Source organism: Bactrocera dorsalis, chromosome 6 (genome assembly GCF_023373825.1).
Source record: "Bactrocera dorsalis isolate Fly_Bdor chromosome 6, ASM2337382v1, whole genome shotgun sequence".
NCBI classification, from domain to species: domain Eukaryota; kingdom Metazoa; phylum Arthropoda; class Insecta; order Diptera; family Tephritidae; genus Bactrocera; species Bactrocera dorsalis.
Genome location: NC_064308.1, coordinates 39425366 through 39447881, shown reverse-complemented (window position 1 = coordinate 39447881; position 22516 = coordinate 39425366). Strand labels below are relative to the sequence as shown.

Genomic DNA, 22516 nt, shown 5'->3' with positions numbered 1-22516 from the left:
ACACGAATGCCGAAAAACGTCGCAGGGAACTGTAACGAATAAGAACACAAAGTGTGTTGCTGAACACTGGAAACTCGGCGCGATTTTCCTCTCCTCGTCGCCCCCTCGCCTTTAAACCAAGAATTGCCGCAACGAAAGTTGCCGCGTGTAATAAGCATGTCATTCGTGCTCGTACCATCGTAAAGGAGACTCGTACAACGAGAAGGTAAAAAGTGAATTTTATGTGTTTTTTTTAAATAATTTGCAAATAGTTACTTCATTTGTTTTTATAGCATTGGAAATCCGAATGAACTGGAAAATGCAACTGCAGCAATATCATCAGAAGCAGCAAATATCAATTGTTAAGTAAGTATGTGAAAAAGTGTGTGTACTTTGAAATTGGACTGCGCAGTCCAATATAATACGCAAAAATAAATACATACACATGTACATATGTATTTTATGCGTTTAAGGCCAGGATCCTCTAAACAATTTTGAAAAAATCGATTTTTTTCATAAATTGCTACTGTATACTCTTAGAAATAGTATAGAATTGGCCCCGAAGGTCAGCAAGACCGAGAAGCACGTTCGAGCGGACACGCCTTCGGTAGCGGCAGCTACTGCGTGCCTTTGGTTTAAACTAATTTTTCTCCGAACCACGTTTTTTCGCATGGATGACACTCTCGTTTCAAAACTATTGCACTTATCGATATGAACCAAACGGCATTTATCTTCAGATGTCTGGCTATGGCCTTAAGCAGAACCAGAAACATTCATTATTATTTAAAAAAGTTATAAACAATTAAAAGTGAAAAAAAAGGTTTAAAAAAACTCAAAAGTCCGCATTTTTTTTTTTTATTCATTGATAATGTTTCATTCTGGTTCAGGCCATAGCTAATTCGATACAGAACATGAAACCGTTTTATTTTTTGATTTATTTATTTCAGATAATTCTTTTCTAAGAAATGATGTCATCCATCTACGAATATGATGACTTTCAGCCATTCATCCATCAGTCCATTTTCAGGACCGGCATTTTGAGAAAAAAAAAATAAAAAAAAATGTTTTCAAGTAATTTAATAAATGTACTTTCATATGTAAAAAAAAATTGATTTTCAACATGATTTGTAATAAAAATAAAATGTATTGAAAAAATTACGTTTTTTAGAGGAACCTGGTCTTAAGGCGGCCTGCACAATCCAATATAGTATGTGAAAACAAATGTTTGTTTTATATTTTAAATGATGAAATAATATTTATCTTTTCTTTCAGAGTAAATTCTATTTTTATTTAATATATTTTATTTTTTCAGATAATATTAATCTTTTCTTTTAGATATTACAAATTCAATGTAATTATTATTTATTTTCAGCTTTTAATAACCTTTATTTTATTTCAGGTATTTGTCTTTTATAATCTTTTTTCACTTTAATCCTTTTTGAGATGAAATTATTTTTTTAAATTAAATATATTTTTATTCACACAATGTTAGCGTTAAGATATTTAACCCTGCTTTCATAACGTACGTCTGAGAGGCGCACGACCTCTTTACATTTTGCTCTCCCTCCTACAATTTTTTTCACAACGCATGCATATTTTAATTTAACAAATAAATTATCAAAGCCTAAAGTTTCGTGTTATCCAATGAAAGCCCAAAAGAAACGATACATCTACCAGACGTATCATTATGACTGAAAAAAACTTAAAAATAACGGTATGAAGGCAGGGTTAATTACAATAAATTACAATTTTATGTAAAAATGTATTAAAAATAATAAAATTAATAATTTAAAAATTAAAAAGTTTTTTTTTTAATTTTAAGAAATTTTTAAAGTAGGATTCAAAAAATGCAACCCAGCCGTCGATTGGGGATGATAGAGCAGGACAGATATTCTTTTTTATATGACACTGCTGAATGAGCGCAACAGAGATGTATGATCACATGTTGACGTACGTGTGAGGGGAAAAGTGGGTAGAATCTACACGCGGCCTATGGCGAACTAGCACACACTTTACTACCTACTGATTATCTGGTTTTTTACCCACTCATGGTACATTGCTGACAAAATAATGCGTGTACTTTTAGATAAGACCAACGCACTTAATATGTGTTATGCGTTGGTCAGACAATTATTTCAAAAACATGGGAATAATAATAAAATCAGATTTGAAATACAATCTCAGCCGAAAACATTATTTTTATTTATATTTTTTACTTCCCGCCACCAGTGGTAAGGGGTAAAAGAAAATAAAAAAAAGGAAATATTTCAAGTAAAAAGCAGTGCCTATCACTTATTACCCCCCACCCGAGGTAAGGAATAAGTGACGCAGCGCTGCAATAACTTTTACTTAACAATGGTGTTATTGGTTGGCATAGCTAAAGTGCCTGAGATTAAATATTTTAGTAAATTTTTAGAGTTTTGTAACTTAATTCGTTACTTAGTTGTATGACTTTCTCATGTTTTTCGACTCCATTTTGTGAACGTGGGTCCGCAAAAGCAAGAAACTTAAAATTTCACATGTCTGCAACAGCTAACCAACTGATTTAATGATGCACTCAAGTTTACCCGCTGACTTCAACGTTTTTGGTCGGGATTTCTATACGTTTCGTTGGCAGTGGAAGAGGGATCTGTTGATGGGAACTTGATTTACTCGATTAAAGCTACCCTATTCTCGTTCATCCAATATAAGTAAGGGCAATGGGGCTTGCGGCAGTGAACACTTAATACCCACAACACACAAACGAATTACTTTAACATTGTAGTAGCAATCAGAATATGTTATATACGACATTATTTTAGGTAAATATATATTTTTTAGCAATTTTTGAGACCACGCACTTCATAAGCTGCAAATTTTTGTAATTTATAACTTTTTTTTTATTTTTTGGGCTTTTTCCAGTATTCTTTTACTGTTCATAAATAACTATAATAACAAAAACAGATAGTGAAAACATTAATTACCTTAAAAAAACATGTCTCGTTCATGTCTCTAGACTACATTAATACAACTTAAAAAATCTTTATAAGGGCAACTAAAATAGTTGAATAGAATTTCTAGTAAGTCACAAGTATTTCAAATAGTTTTCTTTTAAATAGAGCACAAAAATGTTATAAAAAAATGTATGGACAAGGTATCTTCACAAAATTTGCCGCAGTTTATAAACCAAGGCAACGCTACAATCTCTGAACATATTTTTCAGATTGGACCACTATAAATTATAGTTTACATATAAACCGATCAATCAAACTTAGTAAAATATAGTACATACAGAAATATGTATGATGTAACAACATCTTCACAGCCTCTCCACATATACATATATGCTTCTTGTCTGGTGAATAACAGTGCAATTAGAGCAGAAGAGGGCGCTTCTCACGCCATATATCTAATCATATGGTAATGTTTTTTCACCATTAATCGTATGTAATTGCAAAATCGACTGCTAAAACCCAGATACTACATGTAAGAAAACACAGGAATATTTGTCATCTTAAATTATGATTCAACATTTTCTTATTCAGTTGCAACTGTCACTATAATTACAGTTATAATTTTATTTTGAATTTTTGGAGAAAAAAATGTTCAAATGATTCTTACAAGAATATTGAAAACATGCTTATGTTTTGAAATATATACTTGTTTATTTATGAATTGCTTACTTTTTACATAAAACGATAAAAAGTATTCTATGCCCATCCCGTGGTTCCAAGCTACCTCATCACCAATTTTCAGCTAAATCGGTTCAGTGCTCCTGCGTTATAAATATAGACATAAATTGCGAAATCGAGGGTGATTTTGCAAAAAAGGTCGCCGTTAGGACCTTCTCTAAGTTAGTTTCAGTGATTTAAGGGGGTATTCTACTCTAGAATTTTGAAAAATTCGATTTTTTCATATTGTTACAAAAGTAGTATTAAGTTGTATTTGTATTGCTATATGCATCCCTTATTATGAACAATAGCTGTAGGTATATGAAATAGCATTTGTCTTGTTGTAGACATCTGGCGCCGCGGCTGTCTGCTTGTCGAAACAATAGACATCTGGCGCCGCACTGTCTGCTTGTCTACTTAAACCATTGCTGAGTCTGGCGCCGCGGCTGTCTGCTTGCGTTTGGAGCCGTATAGCATTACGTTCTGGTAATTTCCAGACGCAATATTCTAGAAGGACACGTCGGCATCAGCAAGAAGTGCTGGCTATATAAGCCGTGGCAGCGCCAACGTAATCAATCAGTGCTAAGAGTAAACTGCTACAGTGTAGACGAGTTGTGAAATAAAGAGTTGTTTAATTAAATTAAACAGTGTTGATTTTATTTGTCAATCCAGAGATACGAACCTAACAAAGTAAACTAGCAAGCAGTAAATTCGTAACAATTGGTGTCAGAAGTGGGATTGTCAAATAATCCAAATTCAAGATGGTTAAATTCGGAGAATTGAGAATTCAGCAATTTAAAAAGTAACTGGAGGAGCGTAATTTGCCGATAAGCGGGCAAAAGGCGGATCTGCAGGCACGACTACGTGAAGCAATGGAAGCGGATGGAATTAATGTGGACGAGTTCGAATTTGCTGTTAGTGGCTATTAAGCAAATAGCAGAAAATGCAGTGCAAACAGAAAATCGTCTGGCACAGCAAATGACGCAAATAGCTGAAAATGCAGAAAATGCAGTACAAACAGGAAATCGTCTGGCACAGCAAATAGCTGAAAATGCAGAAAATGCAGTGCAAACAGAAAATCGTCTGGCACAGCAAATAGCTGAAAATACATCACAGTTAAAGTCCTGCCTTACACAACAAATGACTGAAAATATTACGCAGTTAGAAAAGCGTTTGGTACAACAGATTACAGAAAATAATACACAAGTGCAAGAGAAATTTTCAAAATTTGAAGACGAATTAAGCGCAATAAAAAATGACGAAGAAAATTTAAGATCAGAATTTCTTCAACTGAGTAATCGTATGCGAGAACTGCAACTGCATGGCCCTGCACCATCAACAAATAATCCAAGACTGAAGGCACCCACATTCGATGGAAGTATTCCATTTCAAATTTTCAAACTTCAGTTTGAAAAGACAGCAATGGCCAATAACTGGAATGCAGCGGACAAAGTGGCGTCCTTGTTTGTATCATTGAAAGGACCTGCGGCAGAAATCCTTCAGACTATTCCAGACTGTGAACGAGACAACTATGAGGAATTGATGAGTGCGATAGAAAGACGATATTGTAGTGAGCACCGGAAACAAATATACCAGATCGAACTGCAAAATAGGGGTCAGAAGATGAACGAGTCATTGCAAGAGTTCGCAACTGAAATAGAACGACTGGCTCATTTGGCAAATGCAGATGCACCTGTGGATTACATTGAGAGGGTAAAAATTCCATGTTTCATAAATGGAATTCGTGATGTGGACACCAAATGCGCCACATATGCATTGCCAAAAAGAACGTTTGCTGAAACGGTTTCGCACGCCCTCACACAGGAAACAGCTTCGCTACTATGTAAACCAGCACACAAAGTACAAAGAGTTGAAATGGAACAACCAGCGCTGATGGAAGAAATATTGAAGACTCTGAAGACAATTGCTGCACAGCGAGTAAATACAACAGGCAGATGTTTCAACTGTGGAAAAGCGGGTCACTTTGCCCGAAATTGCAATATAAAGGTAAACCCATCAAAACGGAACCAACCAACAGAACACCGAAAGAGGATTCACCACAAAAATGCGGATGCATTATCGCGTCGCCCTTGTCCACCGGAACGTAAACATTGCTCCAAATCAGAGAGAAAAGAAGGTATAATCGACGTGCGATTACTGTATATAGAACCTGAAGACGATTGGATTCCTCACCGCATCGGAATCAATCAGCTGGAGGACCCTGATCTTGCAAAGCTGATAATAGCCAAAGAAAATGGGGTACGACCACCAAAGGAACAAATAAGTAACGAGAGTCCAACTGCAAAAGCATATTGGGCCCAATGGAACAGCATAAACCTCGTTAGTGGATTCCTTCATCGTACCTGGGAAAGCGAAGATGGCAAACAGTCTCGTCTGCTGATCATAGTACCGAAGTCCATGATCCCGAAAGTGTTGAAAGAATATCACAATGGACCTAGTGGAGGGCACCTTGGAATTACAAAAACTATAGAGAAGATTAAACAACGGTTCTACTGGATCGGTTGTCGAGATTCCATAGCAGAATGGATAAGTAATTGCGTAGAGTGCATGGCAGCTAAAGGTCCTAAAGCCAAAAGTCGCGGTAGGCTACAACAGTACAACGTGGGATCACCATTTGAACGAGTCGCAATGGATGTTGCAGGTCCGTTCCCAACCAGTACGGCCGGAAAAAAATATCTACTGGTTGTCATGGACTATTTCAGTAAATGGCCAGAAGTATATGCCTTACCAAACCAGGAAGCGAAGACAGTAGCCGAAGCGTTTGTAGAAAATTGGATAACAAGGTTCGGAGTGCCCGTCGAATTACACTCAGATCAGGAATTTCGAATCTTCCATTTTCCAAGAAGTCTGTACATTATTGGGCATCCACAAGACACGGACAACAGCGTTACACCCACAATCAGATGGGATGGTAGAGAGATTCAACCGAACGCTCGAAGAACATCTGCAGAAAATCGTCGATAAAGATCAACGGAATTGGGACAAGTGCATCCAGATGTTCCTGCTGGCGTATCGTTCAGCGAAGCACGAGACAACTGGTTACACGCCAGCAAAGATTATTTTCGGATCTGATCTGCAACTCCCTGCTGATCTTAAGTTTGGGACGAATCCTACAGTTGTAAGAAATGATGGAGATTATTGTTCTGCCTTAAAGGAAGAAATGAATGAATGGCATCTAATGGTAAGACAGCATACGCATCTGATGAGCAATAAGATGAAGGACCGGTTCGATCAAGCGGCAAATTCAAAAGGTTTTGAAGAAGGTGATCTGGTCCTGTTGTACAATCCACTTCGAAAGAAAGGCTTGTCCCCGAAACTGCAGACAGCCTGGGAAGGACCCTATATGGTGATGAAACGACTAAATGACGTGGTATACCGCATACAAAGAAATGGAAAAGCACGATGTAAAATGAAAGTAGTACATTTGGAGAGGCTCGCTCCATTTGGTTCAAGAGGATTTGTGCCTAATCGGGACGATTAGGCTTTAGTGGAGGGCAGTGTTACAAAAGTAGTATTAAGTTGTATTTGTATTGCTATATGCATTCCTTATTATGAACAATGGCTGTAGGTATATGGGATAGCATTTGTCTTGTTGTAGGCATTTGGTGCCGCGGCTGTCTGCTTGTCTACTTAAACAATTGCTGAGTCTGGCGCCGCGGCTGTCTGCTTAGCTGCATTTGGCGCCGTATAGCATTATATTCTTGTAATTTCCAGACGCAATATTCTAGAAGGACACGTTGTTGTTGAATTGAATTAAACGGCTTTTGGTTTCATTTGTCAATCCAGAGATACGAACCTAGTAAAGTAAAACTAGCAAGGAGTAAACTCGTAACAATATGTATGTAATTTATCTGCACTCGGTAAATATGCATATATGCATGTATGTATGTCTGCTTTGTTGTTTTATATTTTTTGTGTTGTTTTTTATGTTATAATTTTAATGTTGGCCATTGTTGGGATATTGCCGAAAAGTATTGCAAGTAAATACTTGAATTTTGGCTGCTTTTTGTTTTTGTTAAATAGTTTTGTTTGAATACACAAAGATAAGCTCAACATATGTATAGGCATTACATTTTTTTATAAATATTTCGATGTATGGTATATTGTTGGTAACCGCTTTGTTGTGCTGTTAAAACGGATTTTAAGTTGTAGATTTTATATTAGTATATTTAGTAAAACTTTTCTTTTTGTATACATATATATATTATTAAGTATAAAAAATGGATTACTTGGTTACTTCAAGGGCTTTGTATATATGTATGTATGTGCTCCTCTCCGAACCGTTTCCAGCAGGTATGACTTGCAATGTTGTTTGTGCGTATATTTGTCTGCGTTTATTCGGGCCTCTGATGTCAACTCCTTCTCCTCCTCCAGTTGTTGTCTTTGGTCTAGCGTTTTTTACGTCGTTTTAGATTCGCGCCCGCTTAATTTGTTAGTTTTATTTTATGTTTAGGTTTCGCGCGCGTTTTGTGCGTTGTTTTGCTTTAAGGGGTTAGGGGTAGTTAGAATTTAAAAAAAAAATATTTAATATCAATAGTGTAATATCATAAAAATATTCCATGGAAATTTCACGTTTATCCGATAATTAGTTTTTGAGTTATTCGAGAAATAAGAAAGAGAGCTCGGGCACTTCAAAGCGCTAGTGTGAAACTTTAAACGCGTTTTTCTCAAAACTATAGGGGTATTCAGACCAGCCTTGTTAATTCGTTAGTCGTTAGTTTGGTAGTTTTTACATGTATTTTGTTTTTGTAAAATTAACAGACTATCGTTTTACCGAGTAGCGAACTATCCAGCTGGCAAGCTTGATAATTGTTTCGTTACTCGGTAATATCACATCAGCTGTTTGCTTGTTGTTTGTTGCTTTATACATTTTTAACGAAAAAATAAGTCTGGTGTTTGTTGCTTATACATTTTTAAACGGGGAAAATAAATTTGGTGCTTACTACGTGAATGAGGAAAAATTTTGCAAAAGTAAGTATATCCCAACAAATAGTTGCTTTTTATTTCATTTAATACTTATTTTCAGTGGAACCTCAAAAGAAAATACGCAGGAGGGCAAAGCCTCAAATAATATGGAATGAGGAGGAAAACCACTTGGTTCTAGAATATTCGCTAGAAAATGTGAAAATTGAGGTAGTTCTTTATACAATTAGCTTTAAATAAACATTTTATTACGTATTTTTATAGAAACCAAACGCCCAATTGTACTACCAAAAATTAATTGAAACAACAAATATCGATGCGACTACGGACATGTTGCGATGCAAGGTCCGGTACTGGAAGCATATGTATATTAAAGCTGAGGAGTGGCGCAAATCGACGGGTGCTGGAATAGACGTTGGCGATGATGTTTCCTCAAAAAAAGGTAAATGCGGCTTTAATGTTGAGTGAAACTTTTTTGGTTTTTCAATAATTCTCCGTTCTTTCAGCAAAACTTTCAAAAATGTGTCCAAATTATGAACGGTTTTCGGTTTTATTTGGGAGTAAATCCGAAGCCAATTGTGTTGTAGAGACGTACAACCCTGAAGTGTCACAATACTGCAGCGATTTTGCAGACCTTGTAGAGGTAGTGGAAATTGCAGCCGAATCATCACAATCATCTGCGGAACCATCGGGTTCACTTAACGACAAAGCAGAACAGACAACAGTAGGAGCAGAGATAGCAACAGATCCTCCTACCACTCCGTCGTTCCTCGAAAAATTGAAATAACGCACTCCAAAGAATATTCTTAGTGAACTTAAAGATATACAAAAGAAGAGAACAGTTTTTTTAACAACGAATAGAAATTGAAAAAGAAAAATTAAATTTGGAAAAGTTAAAGCTAGAATTGGACAGAGAAAAGCTATATAAAGATTTTGATTGATTGGAGTTAGAGCAAAAAAAAAAAAAGACTAGCAATGATTGAACTAAAGTGCAAATATAACATATGACAATTTTTTATGTTTTGTATACTAATTTTTAAGAATGTTTATGTAACAAGAATGAATTTTATATGCTATTGTTATGTTTAATAATTTTTAAGAATGTACAAATATATCTAAATGTGATAACTTGAAGTGATACAACTTTTTATATGTACATATAGTATTTTTGACTACTTTTATTTCGTATTCGAATCCTAAGCTCTTTTAGACTGCAAAATCGCTCTTTTAATAAGCCGAAACAGTGTTCTATTCTTACACGGTATTTACTATGCTGTTTGTTGAATTTTTTTCTTTTAGATAGTTTAAATTGTTGAGAGTTGCTTCTGTAAGGCGTTATAATAATGTTACTGAGGGGGTGCGCAGAGTCTCCAGCAATCCACTCCTGCCCTGAAAAAAATCTTGGCTCATATTTGTTTAGTGAACAGTTTTTAAATATTTTTGCATCGTGAGTAGAGCCACTAGCCAACGATAACATCGCGAATTTTTAGCTTGTAGTCGCAAACCATTTGAGCTTTAATTGCATATATGTGACCTGGTCTACGGAAAGGGGGCTTAGGTGTCAAAAAATCAATTTTCACTTTTTAGTTGATTCTGATGGAAGATGAGATGCGTTTTCATGTGATAGAATCCAAAAAGTCATAACTTGTTTGAAAGTTCCCTAAAAATGTAGAGAAAGCGTAGATCCGCGTACTCTCGATCATTTCCCGTGGTATCAGTGTATGACACTTATTATTACAACAATCTTTTGACAGAAATTTTGTTACCAGCTCCTCCTTCTTTACTTCAACAACAGACAGGTCAATCTTAACAAAAGTTTGTTCGGTATCATCTTCTGCCTGAGATACACATACTTCGTCTTCATCATAATCGCTCTCTTCATTGTTTTCATGGAAATATTGTCCGTATACGGCACTGAACTCCTCATCAACACTCATGTTTCACTTCATGCGAAATGCGAAGACGATAATCAACAGAAACACTTACACAAGTGTGATAACAGAACATCCGGAAAGAGAGACGATTGAAAACAAGACAACAGCAGCTGCGCGGTATTAGAGTAAACGTCACTTCTTCAGTGTTACTTTTTTAAATGTTCCACACTAGCAACTTACACGATGAACTATAATAATATTCCGACCAAAAACCACACTTACTGGACGTCCTTGAAGCCTCTGGAAAGGACCTACACAAAATGGTAGTTCGTTGAACGTTTCTCGTACTATTAGAGAGCGCTCAGTATTATCTGGCCAGTATATACATATATAAATGGAGTTTTTTTTTAAATGCCTTGAATACTCTGCGAGTAATATTTGTTAACGTTCCTCCGTCACCAATCCCAAAAATTGACGCAATTTTTCGTATCGATGCACTTTCTCCAGACGAGCCCAATCTGTATAGAACGACAGCTAGCTGTATATCAATAGGGAATTACATTTTTTAAAAACTTCGTCACTTGATATAAGGGTCAATAAGTGAGTAAATTGAGTTCGGTCTACACGCAGCATTTGACGGAACCGATTGTCATCCATTGTGGTTAAAATATCATCGCACCAGTGAATTGACTTTGGAACAATATTTTCTACATCTCTACGACAGTTTAGTGTAATGAGCAAATCATCATACACCTCGTCAATGGTATCCTCTACCAAATCTTCATCTTCACTGCTTCTTAAAATAATTTGAAAGTTAGTTCCATGTTCCTCTTTACATCAATTTAAAGTACTTACCAGTAATCAATTTGATCTGCTCCACATAATTTTCAATTAAATGACTGACAATTTTTAATTTTGCACCTTGTTTAGGCATTTTTACTCTTTAATAAAATTGGCTCAGCTGTTTCGGAATAAAATTTACCATACTACCAAGGTAGAGCAAAAAGGATGTTCACAGTTAAGCCTTTTAACGAAGTATCAACTAACGAATTACCAAATTAACAGGCTTCGGTCTGAATACCCCTTATGTTTTTTGAATCAGTGACAACAATAACTTGAAAACCGTTCAGTAGATTTTAATGAAATTTATACAGCTTTTCGAATACATAATAAGCTCTGGCCCAATCAAAGGATTTTTGTTTTTTCGAAAATTTCGATATTTTAAAAATTTAGAAAAAAAATATCCAGAGGCCGCGCTTTTTGTTAATTTTGAAGAAAATATAAAATCCTTCGATCAGGCCCGGGATTATCTATTTATAAAACTATTTTTTTCTGTCCGGTTGTGTTTAGATGAATCTTCAAGGACTTATGGTTGTCACCGCAAGTACAAGAACAGGGTCAACACAAAAAACTATAACTTTGGAAATTAAATATTTTTTTTGAAATTTTAGTGACTTCAAGTCAATACATCCTATAATAATGCCATATTACTACTTTTGTAAAATAACATTGTTTAGTAGCAAAAAAAAATACTGAAAACTCTAATTTTTTCGTGTCTCTAACTACCCCTAACCCCTTAATACATGATTAAATGATACTACAATATATCAAAGCATTGCACGTAAAAGGACATTGTTTTATTGAAATTGTAAAAAATTTCCGAGCTTAGCTTGGAAAAGTTAAAATATTTGATGGATATGCAAATACGGCAATTATTGAAAGATACAGATTATATCAAGGTTAAAACTGTATTCGAAATTGAAGTTTGGAAAAGTTTTGTATTGTTAGGAGCAAATTTGAGTATCTAGTTAAACTATAGCCATAATAATGCCAAAAGTGATGGAAAAAAATATCAAGGTGATGGAATCGTCATTTGATGCCAGATTACAGTCAGTTCTTGAAAAAGGATTGTCGACTGGAAAATTATCAAAGTGAAGCTTATCAAAGGCACTTTATTGAAATATATGTTTTCGACATGTCTATCTAAATACTTGGATGTATCCTTATTTTTCAAAACAAAACTGACATAATAAATATTTTAGTTATGTTGTTTCATGTTTTCTGAATTTTGTAATGTGAAGTGAAAATAAAGATTTAAATATAAACGAGAACAAATCTTAAAATCATTGAAAGTTTCATGAACTGAGGAAACAAATACATATATCTAAAAACGATCTGATACCCAGGGCAATAAAATCGCTACAGACCAGTATTACTATCCAAGAAAGCACTATAACCTCCAATCAAATTGTTAAGATCGGATAACTAACTGTCATACCATCATATTGCCGTTTCTTACATAATAGAATTTTTGGCTGTTTGACTCAGATTTACATTTCTTAATTATATTTAAAACATATTACTTATATAGTATGTACGTAAATATAAAAAGCGTTAGCATAAAGAGAAAGCACTTGAATATTTGTGTACTTACAACTTTAAAACTTGTAAAATTGAAATTAAATAATACTTACGTTCCAAGTAGTCCATGCAGATTGTACTTCTCTTCTATAGATGCTTGTTTATTAAGCTCCTTATTATCCTTTTTAATTTTTTTGCTAAAATCTTTTTTGCCAAATAGAGGCATATTTTTTGTGTACCTTCACGTGTTCCAATGAATAAATATTTTTTCTTATTACATTCAGGTTTTCACTCGAATGAAATATTATATATTTTGAGCATATATATAAATATGTTCACTTTTTATAATCGTTGTTTTATTTAAGCCTAAAACATCCAGAAAAAATAAATGCAGCTCCTTGCGATTCATCAGCCGCCAGTAATCGTTTCATAAATGTATTCACACTTTATTTTTCCCGTTGTTATTATGGATATATTTGCATCAGTTACTGAAAAACATATATAAAAAGAAAAAACAATTTAAGTATGACTAAGTTGATGTGTTTTATTCACTGGTCTGTCATTTCGAAAAAGATTATATGGTTAGAAAAAAATTAGTATGACGAAACATGAGCATAAATAAATACTATATATCTGTACGACCGAAAACTGTGTTAGGAAAAACGGCAAAGTGGACCATGAATATAAATTTCCTACATCTTCACTTATAGAAAATTAATATATACATATGATAGAATGTGATTCATCAAATTTGCAGCTATTTGCATACGTAACAATTGAAGCTAAACTCTCCCATAGTGTTGTCGCTTAAAATGCACCTTATATTTATTTTTTTTTGAGTTAGTAAGAATATACTAGTACAGCAATATTATATAAATATTATTGATAAGATATTCAACTAGGACAATTACATTTTACTGATAAAACGTACAATTAGGACAATCCCTAACTGAATAAATATTTATTTATTTTATTTTTATTTTTTATTTTACAAAGCTTACATAATAATTAATTATCATATAAACTAAAGCAAACGCAGCGCTAGCAGCAGAGGCTTTCGGCTGGCTGGTTGGGTCAGATACGACGGAGAAGGTCTGTGTCCTTTAGAAATTTGTAAATTTTGCTAATATTATCTTCTGTGGCGTCCATTAATAATAGGAGAGGGTCCTTGTTGTCGAAATGATGAAGTCTTTGAGAAGAAAGTTCTGGGCAAGATGAATAAATATAAAAATTCAAAATCAAGTACAAGTTGTACGGTTTTGATTTATTCATGTGAACAGTTTTTCTTTATACTCCACAAAGTGTTTATGTTTTTATATAACCGAGCATTTTACCCTCTAGCAAATTTCAAAAGTCAAGGCTTGGAAAAAACTTAATATTAAAAAATGTTGCTAAAGATTTCAGTATTACTTTGGTAACGTTATAATTTATGAGTATTATAGGTCGTAGGCCCATCCCACAACAATCAAGACCACGCAAGCGAAACGAGTCTGGATTTTTTATCCAGCAAAGTACTGTGAACCCGGCAAAATTTTTCCGCTACTACAACAAAAACAATCAATTCGGTTAAAATTCAACACTACCCACATTATTTTAAAGAAATCTACTTTATTTTATTAAATTATCACACACACATTTTCGAAATTAATCCGTACTACAACCAACATTGTATACTAAGTGAATGTTTCCACAAAACATGTTCTCTGACTTTCTATAAGTACCTTATAAGTTTGAACAATATTTTTGGTAATAAGTCAGTAATAAGCATTGATTAGCTATAGTTCGATTCCACATATTTTATGACGTAGGGTTGCATACCTTAATTACACTTTGCGTGCAAAGTTTTATTTCTATGACGATTTATTCATTATTCGACGAAAATCATCCTCAAATGAAGCTAAATTTAATATATTGAGTTGACGTGCAAAACGTCAACCAGAAGATCGGAACTGATGATATTAGGAACATGAGATTAAGACCACGGTTTGGACAAACTCCTTTCATGTCAGTATTAAATACATGAGGGTTAAGGGAAATATATACCCGATTCAACCCATTTTTGACATACAGGCATACTGTTATAAGTAAAGAATTATCCTCTAATTTCAATTATTTATTGAAACAAAGACTCTGAGGTCTACAATTGCAGTATCTAGGGTTTGAATAGTTTTGGTCCGATTCAGTCATAAGGTGGCACATCCCAAAAGCACTCTTAGCGCAAAGTTTTATTATATATACATATATATTAATTGGTACTTGATTTTTACACGGAAAGTTAAAGAACGTTTAGTGGGTTATAGCGTGGTTTGTATTTGTTTTCGCCCATTTGAGCACTATAACATGGGAAAGTCAATATAATGCAATAATTTGGTTAAAAATATATGAATTCACCTAAATGTTAGCGGTGCAACGCTCATCGTCAAATTTTGACAGCTGCTCTTTTAAAGTCCTTTTGTGCCATAGTGAATGTAAAATTTATTAATTTATCGCACTTGCAGCAGCTTTTAAGAAAACCGCTATACAGGGCGCGAGCGTGGTTATCATCCGGTTTCATTTATTTTCATACTGTCACAAGATTAATACTGTTCAAATTTGAAAGCTTATATAGCTTAAATAGTTTGGGATTTATACACTAAGCCTATTAATAGGCGGGACAACGCACACGTTTTAAAACTTTTGTAAATATAGCTAGCTGCCTCTCAAAATTGCAATTTGTTACATCAAACTGCAGTTTTGTATCTCAAGTTGAGGCTTAGATGTGGCAATTTATAGATTTGCGACTTTTTTATTTCAATACTTGAAATTTAAAATAAATATTAATCGTCGAAAATCGTTTTGTTGTTTTACAAAATATTCTCTATTAAGCTCCATACATTTTTGAACGCGTTTGAACCAATTGACGAAGCACTTTTGCCACTCTGATTGGGGTACCTCCAAAACATGCGTTCTATAGCAACTGCCTCTTCAGGTGTCGAACAATGAGTTATTAAATAGTACAATGTGTTTAAAATATTTCCCCAAAATTTTAAACTGATCAGAGTAAAATTCTGAGACATAGACGCTTCGGAAATTCCGTCTATCAGGCCACTTAGGTGTAGCGCATCGCAGGTATAATTCGTTTTTCTCAAAACTCAATTTTTGAAGACGGTGGACATGATTTATCGAAAAGTTAAGTTATCTAGTTATTGAACGAAGGATTTTTTTACAACATATTGTAAGCCAAAAAATGGTGAACATTTTACCGAAAAATAAGGTTTTTTGTTCACAGTCTGAGAAAAAATGAAAATTTTAATTTTTTTATTTCCTTCGTGCAAAAACGAGATTTATTCATGTACTAATGGAATATTTTAATTTTTTTTGTTTTAGATGAACTAATAACAAGTTATGTTGTCCACGGCAAGAGCACTTTTTTGTGATACACCCAGGGAGATCAGGTCTTTGATATCAAACTTTCAAGAGAAATTGTTGAATTATATACCTTTGATGTTCCATATTATATTTTTTAAACATATGATTGTTTACATTTAAATCGTCAAAGTACCTTTTTTTGTATCTCTGAGACCCACCTGATAGAAATAAATTTTACGGAAAATTTTTTTTTTCATTTTTGAAAATTTGACAATTTTTTTTAAATAAATAAAAAAATATAAAAAAAAATCGGCCCACTCCGGGATTAGCAGGGATAGTTGTCAAATTAAATGAAGTTTTTTTTTAGAAAAAAAAAAACAAAAAACAAAAATGGCGAAATTTCAAAAAATGGCGAACTTCCAAAAAATAACAAAAAAAACGATTATTTCATATAATTGATGGTGTTAAATTTTTTTTGTGTATTTTTTCGAAAAGTTCATTCAAAAACAAAAATTAAAAAAAAAAGGTCACCAAAAGTCTATTTCTACAAAAGTTATGGCTATTTGAAAATAAAAAAGCATTTTTTTTGAAAAATTTATAACTTTTTTGAAGTCGAACAAAAAATTTTGAAAAAATTCTCAAAAATGTTTTTCAAAGGGTAGAAAAAGGATGGATAAGTTTCAGCAAAATCTAAAGGGGTCGGGTTCAAAAGTGGTCGATTTGGTATGGAATACCCCATATATGTACATACATATATGCATGTATGTAGTATGTAAGTAATGTTTGTTTGTTAGTAAAGCTAAGGCTCGAGAACGGTTCAGAAAAAAAAAACTTTTCATAAGAAAAAATCGAAAAATTGGAAATTTCCAAAAATTGACTTTTTTCATACAATTCTTTATTCTTTCGTTTTTCAATATTTTGATTTGTAAATTATTTGAATCGTTCAATTTCGGTCGCTTGCTCTTCTATTCCGGCTATTTAAAAAAAAAATTGAAAATTATTCAGTGAAAACTTTGTGTTTCAAACGAAGTGATAACGATTACAGATTGAAATTTGTTACGAAGCCACGAAGAGGTCCCGCTAATATCGGTCGGTCTTCTTTTTGCCTTCAACGCCAAGGCACATGAACGAGTACTCCCAGGATGCGATGACAAACGTGTGGAATTATGGATTGGGGTCAATCAGCAAGCGATCGTCACGTTGTCCCAGCACGACTTTTCAAACAACAGTTACGATGTTCTTCTTTGGATGGTGGATAGTGGTTCCACCAGATCAAATTGATGAAATCATTTCTGCAGAGAAAGATCCAGTATTAAACGAAGTGATGAAAACTAATATGGTTCATGGACCTTGCGGACACCAGAATCCCACTTTGGTTTGTATGACTAACAATAAATGCACGAAGCACTATACACTTGCTTTTCTTTCGGAATCGCAAACTGGAAATGATGGATATCCACTCTATCGTCGTAGCTCATCAGACGACAATGGCAGAACTTTCAGAATTCAATTTGGAATAGTGAATATCGAAGTTGACAACATATGGATCGTACTATATTCTCCACTGTTGTCTAATTCACATTCAAAACTCATGTCAATGTTTAATATTGCAGTTTGGTGTAATCTATAAAATACGTTTGTAAGTATGTCACCAAAGGAACCAATATAGCGGTTATTGGTCTTGAACGATACGGTCGATACGTGAACTGCAATAAAGCGCTTTGTAGGGTATTTTGCAATTCATGAACGTTTTTCGACTGTTGTGCGTCTCGCAATTCATTTGGAGAATGGCTAAAGAGTGTTTTTTAACCCAGAGAATACAGTACAGCCAGCGGAAACACTTCCAACAACAATGACATTGACGATTTTTTCTCAACTTGCGTCAGTGATTCGTTTGCGAGAACATTGCTCTATTCGGAAATGCCTTGATATTATACACGAAATGCATCGTCGAAGAAATAGTTACGCAGAAAGCAAGGCCAACCAGTAGATTGACATCCAGGTGTGTTCTCAACTGATTTCTTAGAACGAATTTACATAATCCACAGAAAAAACGACGATTGCTAATACCTTCGGTTGCAATTGATAAATGTACGTGGTTCAATTTTATTTGAGTCATTGCGCACTGTGAATGGTAGAGTGTGTGTAACTTTTTGAGAAGCATGCAAGCAATTACAATCACTGGAACATGATAATAAATGTAATCAAACGATGGACGATTCGATAGCTAATTCGCATGCCACTGAAGTTCGCACACTTTTCGCGATGGTCATTTCGACATATCAGCCTTCAAATCCGCGTCAATTTTGGAATACGAACAAAATTACATTGCCGAAGACATTTTACATCGTATTCGATAAGAATTGGAAATAGGCAAATTTGGTTCCAGAGGTTTGATATCAATTCCACCCGCCTTTTGTCAATTCACTTCAACAAAATATGAACTCATCACGAATGTTTATGCCAAATTATCGTAACTACGATTGCATGAGTGCATGCCAGTTATACGTGACGTGTCCCCGAGTTGGAAAACCATCTTCTCTGTACATTTACGCTCCGGAATAGAAACCAAAAAATGTTGTTTATCAAACTGCGTTACATTGAAAAAAATTTAGAAAAAATCGAAAATAAAAGATTTTTAACACAACGTAAATTCAACTTTCTTTTCATTTCAAAACACATAATTTCACACAGGACAACATATGCAGGATCAGCTAGTACTCTATAATTAAAACTTAAATTTCTCATTACTTTTTTGATTCCCGTCTGATAGAAATTACGACACACATGAAATGAAAATTGAGCCTAACAAATAATAAACAATTGTATGCGCTCTAGTAATTTAGCATACATGAAAAATACCGCGTCAAATCCTTATATGTGCAAAATTGTTTTTCTCTATCATTTATGTTCTGCTAACGACACAGCAACCTTTTTGGTATACATACATATCTCATCATTTCTTGTAACTACTTTATGCTTTACCGGCCGTCTCGACAGGATAAAATCTATGTCTTACTAACTGTTCATACCAAATGAACACATCCCTGCGTTGTCCTCCTAACTGGTCTAAATACGAATTGGAGGACAACGCAAAAAACACCCAACAGCGCCAACATAACAGCGAAGTACCCAACAAAACGAAAAGATACAATAAAACGAATCACCATAACGGACGGACACATTCAGGCGCCAAAGCAGCAGCAGCAATATCAGCAGCATCAGCAGTAACAACAGCAGCAGAATCATCAGCATATCAACGCGGGAATAAGTACCCATATCAGGTTTTACTTAATTTACTTAAATTTATCTATATACATATATAAAAATAAGTCCGTATATGTACGTCGCCGAACTAACCATAAACGCGTCGTGCGATTTCAACCAAACTTACATGGTTTACATGAAGTTTGGTTGAAATCCGATAACGCATGTGTGTGCGGTGCGTATGTGAAGTGAGTGTGTTTTTGCCGCAGGCTTTTTTGTACCGCATACAGCATTCATTAGTATTGAATACATTTTGGTCGTTTGTGTATTGGAGACCATTGCACGAAGTGATGCAAATAGCAATTTGTTATCATTTCTCTTTTCTCTTTGGACGTCATTAAATTAAAAAAAAAACAATGATTAGTGAGATAAAAATCGATTGTTTTGCTAAACAAGGGTTCTGATTGTTACAAGTGACATAATCACAAATTTGATATTTTGTGAAAAAAATTAAAAAATTGAGTGAATTTTTTTTTGCTTAATGTCCGATCAGTGAGCTAAAAATTACTTGGATTTTTTGACCAATTTTTAATTGAATTTTGTCAGACTTTCAGCAGATTTTCGTGTCTTTTCGTCACTTTCTGGTGCTTTTCGAGTGCAGACGATCTCGAAGGTTTCATTTTCGTTTCCGAACGGTAAGACAAAAATTATTTCGATTTTTTGGCCAATTTTTAATTGAATTTTAACACATTTTCAGCTTTTCGAGTCCAGAATTTGCTGGATTTCATTAATTTATTACTGAAGTTCTTTATCTTTAGTTTAGTTTCTTCTAAAAATGCCACGAAGAGCAAGAGCTGACATTAGACGTCGGTCGCGTAGAACGCAAAATAGATCAAACGAAAGGGAAAATCAATCGCAAGAACAGCGAGAACAAGAGATTGCAAATACAAGAGAACGTGTTGCAAGATCGGGTTCAGATCGTAGGCCGACAAGTATTAATCAAAATGTTCAAAGGCGTGCCGCACAAATCTACGTTAATGTTGTTTGTTGTTGTTGGTGCTGGATTTAGATATAATCACGCAATTGATTACAGTTTGCATAAGTTTGTGGTTATGCACATAGAATTATGATACGACAAAATCAGGATCATATTTTGAAATGTCGGAGACTCTTTCATCAATATGTCGTAGACATGTATGCAAAGATAGAAACAGAGCGTTTGAACTTTATTCAATTCAATCAATCAATATACATCTCCCGATGCAATCAATAATGATGGAAATGTTGACAATGTTGAACAAGTTGTTATTTTACCAGCAAGTTACACAGGCAGTCCAAGGCACATGCATGAATATGCACAAGATGCCATTTGCTATGTTCGTTTGTATGGTCTACCAGATTTGTTTATTACATTTACATGTAATCCACAATGGGACGAAATCAAGCAATATTTATATGAAGGGCAATCTTCTACAGACTGTCATGACATAACTGCATAACAGTATTTAGACAGAAGCTGAAGTCATTGATGGATTTTATTGTTAAACATCAAGTTTTCGGCGAAGTTCGATGTTGGATGTATTCGGTGGAATGTCAAAAGAGAGGATTACCACATGACCATATTTTGGTAATGGTTAGTCAACAAAATAACAAGCGATCAAATAGATGACATCATCTCAGCAGAAATTCCTGATCAGGAAATCGATCCAAGTTTATTTGATGTTGTTACAAAAAGTATGATTCATAGACCATGTGGTGTTATAAATATTAATTGGCCATGTATGAAAGGTGGGAAATACACGAAGCGGTATCCCAGAGATTTGATTTCCGAGACAATTAATGCAAAAGACGGTTACCCACTGTATCGCCGACGCTCAACAGATGATAATGACAAATCAATAAATCTACGAGTCAATAATCTAGATATTACAGTTCATAATAGGTGAGTTGTCCCCTTTTCGCCAATACTATCAAAAGCATTCAAAGCTCATATCAATGTAGAATAATGCAATTCTGCTAAATCGATTTAATATATCTGCAAGTATGTAAATAAAGGCAGCGACATGGCTGTGTTTGGTGTTGCAGAGAACCGAAATGATGAAATAACACAATATCAAATGGGAAGGATATCCGTAGCAATGAGGCAGTTTGGAGAATATTATCGTTCCCAATTCATGATCGAAATCCGACAGTTATTAATTTGTCAGTACATTTGCAAAAGGGACAACGTGTATATTTCACAGTTGATACTGCACAGCAATTTGTAGAGCGACCACCATCAATTGTTTCGAATTGTGTCAAAATGATCAATTTGCTAAAGCATTGCTTTATTCACAAGTACACTTGGAATGAAAGAAATGGAACAGATATGCTGGTATTTTTGAAAGTGATGCCATTGGACGTCTCTATACAGTGCATCCCAGTCACGCTGAATGTTTTTATTTGTGTCTATTGATTCATGTTCGTGGGCCTACATCTTTTTTGAGTTTGAAAAGAGGTAACGGTGTCACACTTTTCGTCAAGCATATCAGGAATTGCATTTACTGGAAGATGATAATCACTGGGATGCGACACTTAGGGATGCATCAGCAACAGGTTCTTCTCATCAAATACGAACATTATTTGCTATTATTATTGCAACATGTTTTCCATCTGATCCACTGCAATTATAAATTTTAAGGATTTTATGACCGAAGACATTTTGCATCGAATGCGCCGAATTGCAGGAAATAACTATTTAATGATTACACTTGAAATGTTTAATGAGGCATTGATTATCATTGAAGATATTTGTTTGGTAATTGCAAATAAAGCATTGACACAATTGGGTTTGGTAGCTCCAAATCGACCAATGCATGATACATTCAATCAAGAAATAAACCGTGAAAAACAATATGATTTGAATGAGTTGACCACATTTATAAACTTGAATTTGCGTAAATTGAATCCAGAACAGAGACACGCATGTGATACCATAATGGAATCAGTACGAAACGAAACTGGAGGAATGCTTTTTTTTTGACGCTCCAGGAGGAACTGGCAAAACATTTCTGATTTCCTTGCTATTAGCGACTATAAGATCACAGGGTAATGTAGCATTGGCACTTGCATCATCTGGAATAGCAGCGACATTATTAGATGGTGGTCGGACAG

At 34.5% G+C, this 22516-nt stretch overlaps 1 protein-coding gene and 1 long non-coding RNA gene across 6 annotated transcripts in view; one reads left to right on the top strand and one right to left on the bottom strand.

The window, feature by feature from the left end:
- LOC105223446 (calcium/calmodulin-dependent protein kinase type 1) overlaps nt 1-22516 on the bottom strand; it is a 512064-nt gene that overhangs the window by 437523 nt on the left and 52025 nt on the right. For all 5 annotated transcript variants that reach the window (XM_049460592.1, XM_049460593.1, XM_049460591.1 and 2 more), the window contains exon 2: nt 12922-13296. In XM_049460592.1, coding sequence (XP_049316549.1) covers nt 12922-13034 — 113 coding nt within the window. In that variant the 5' untranslated portion in view covers nt 13035-13296. The remainder of the gene's footprint in view (nt 1-12921; nt 13297-22516) is intronic.
- LOC125779605 (uncharacterized) lies at nt 8658-9214 on the top strand. Its single transcript, XR_007423388.1, has 3 exons — nt 8658-8783; nt 8838-9015; nt 9080-9214. It is a non-coding gene; the product is annotated as an uncharacterized LOC125779605 (long non-coding RNA).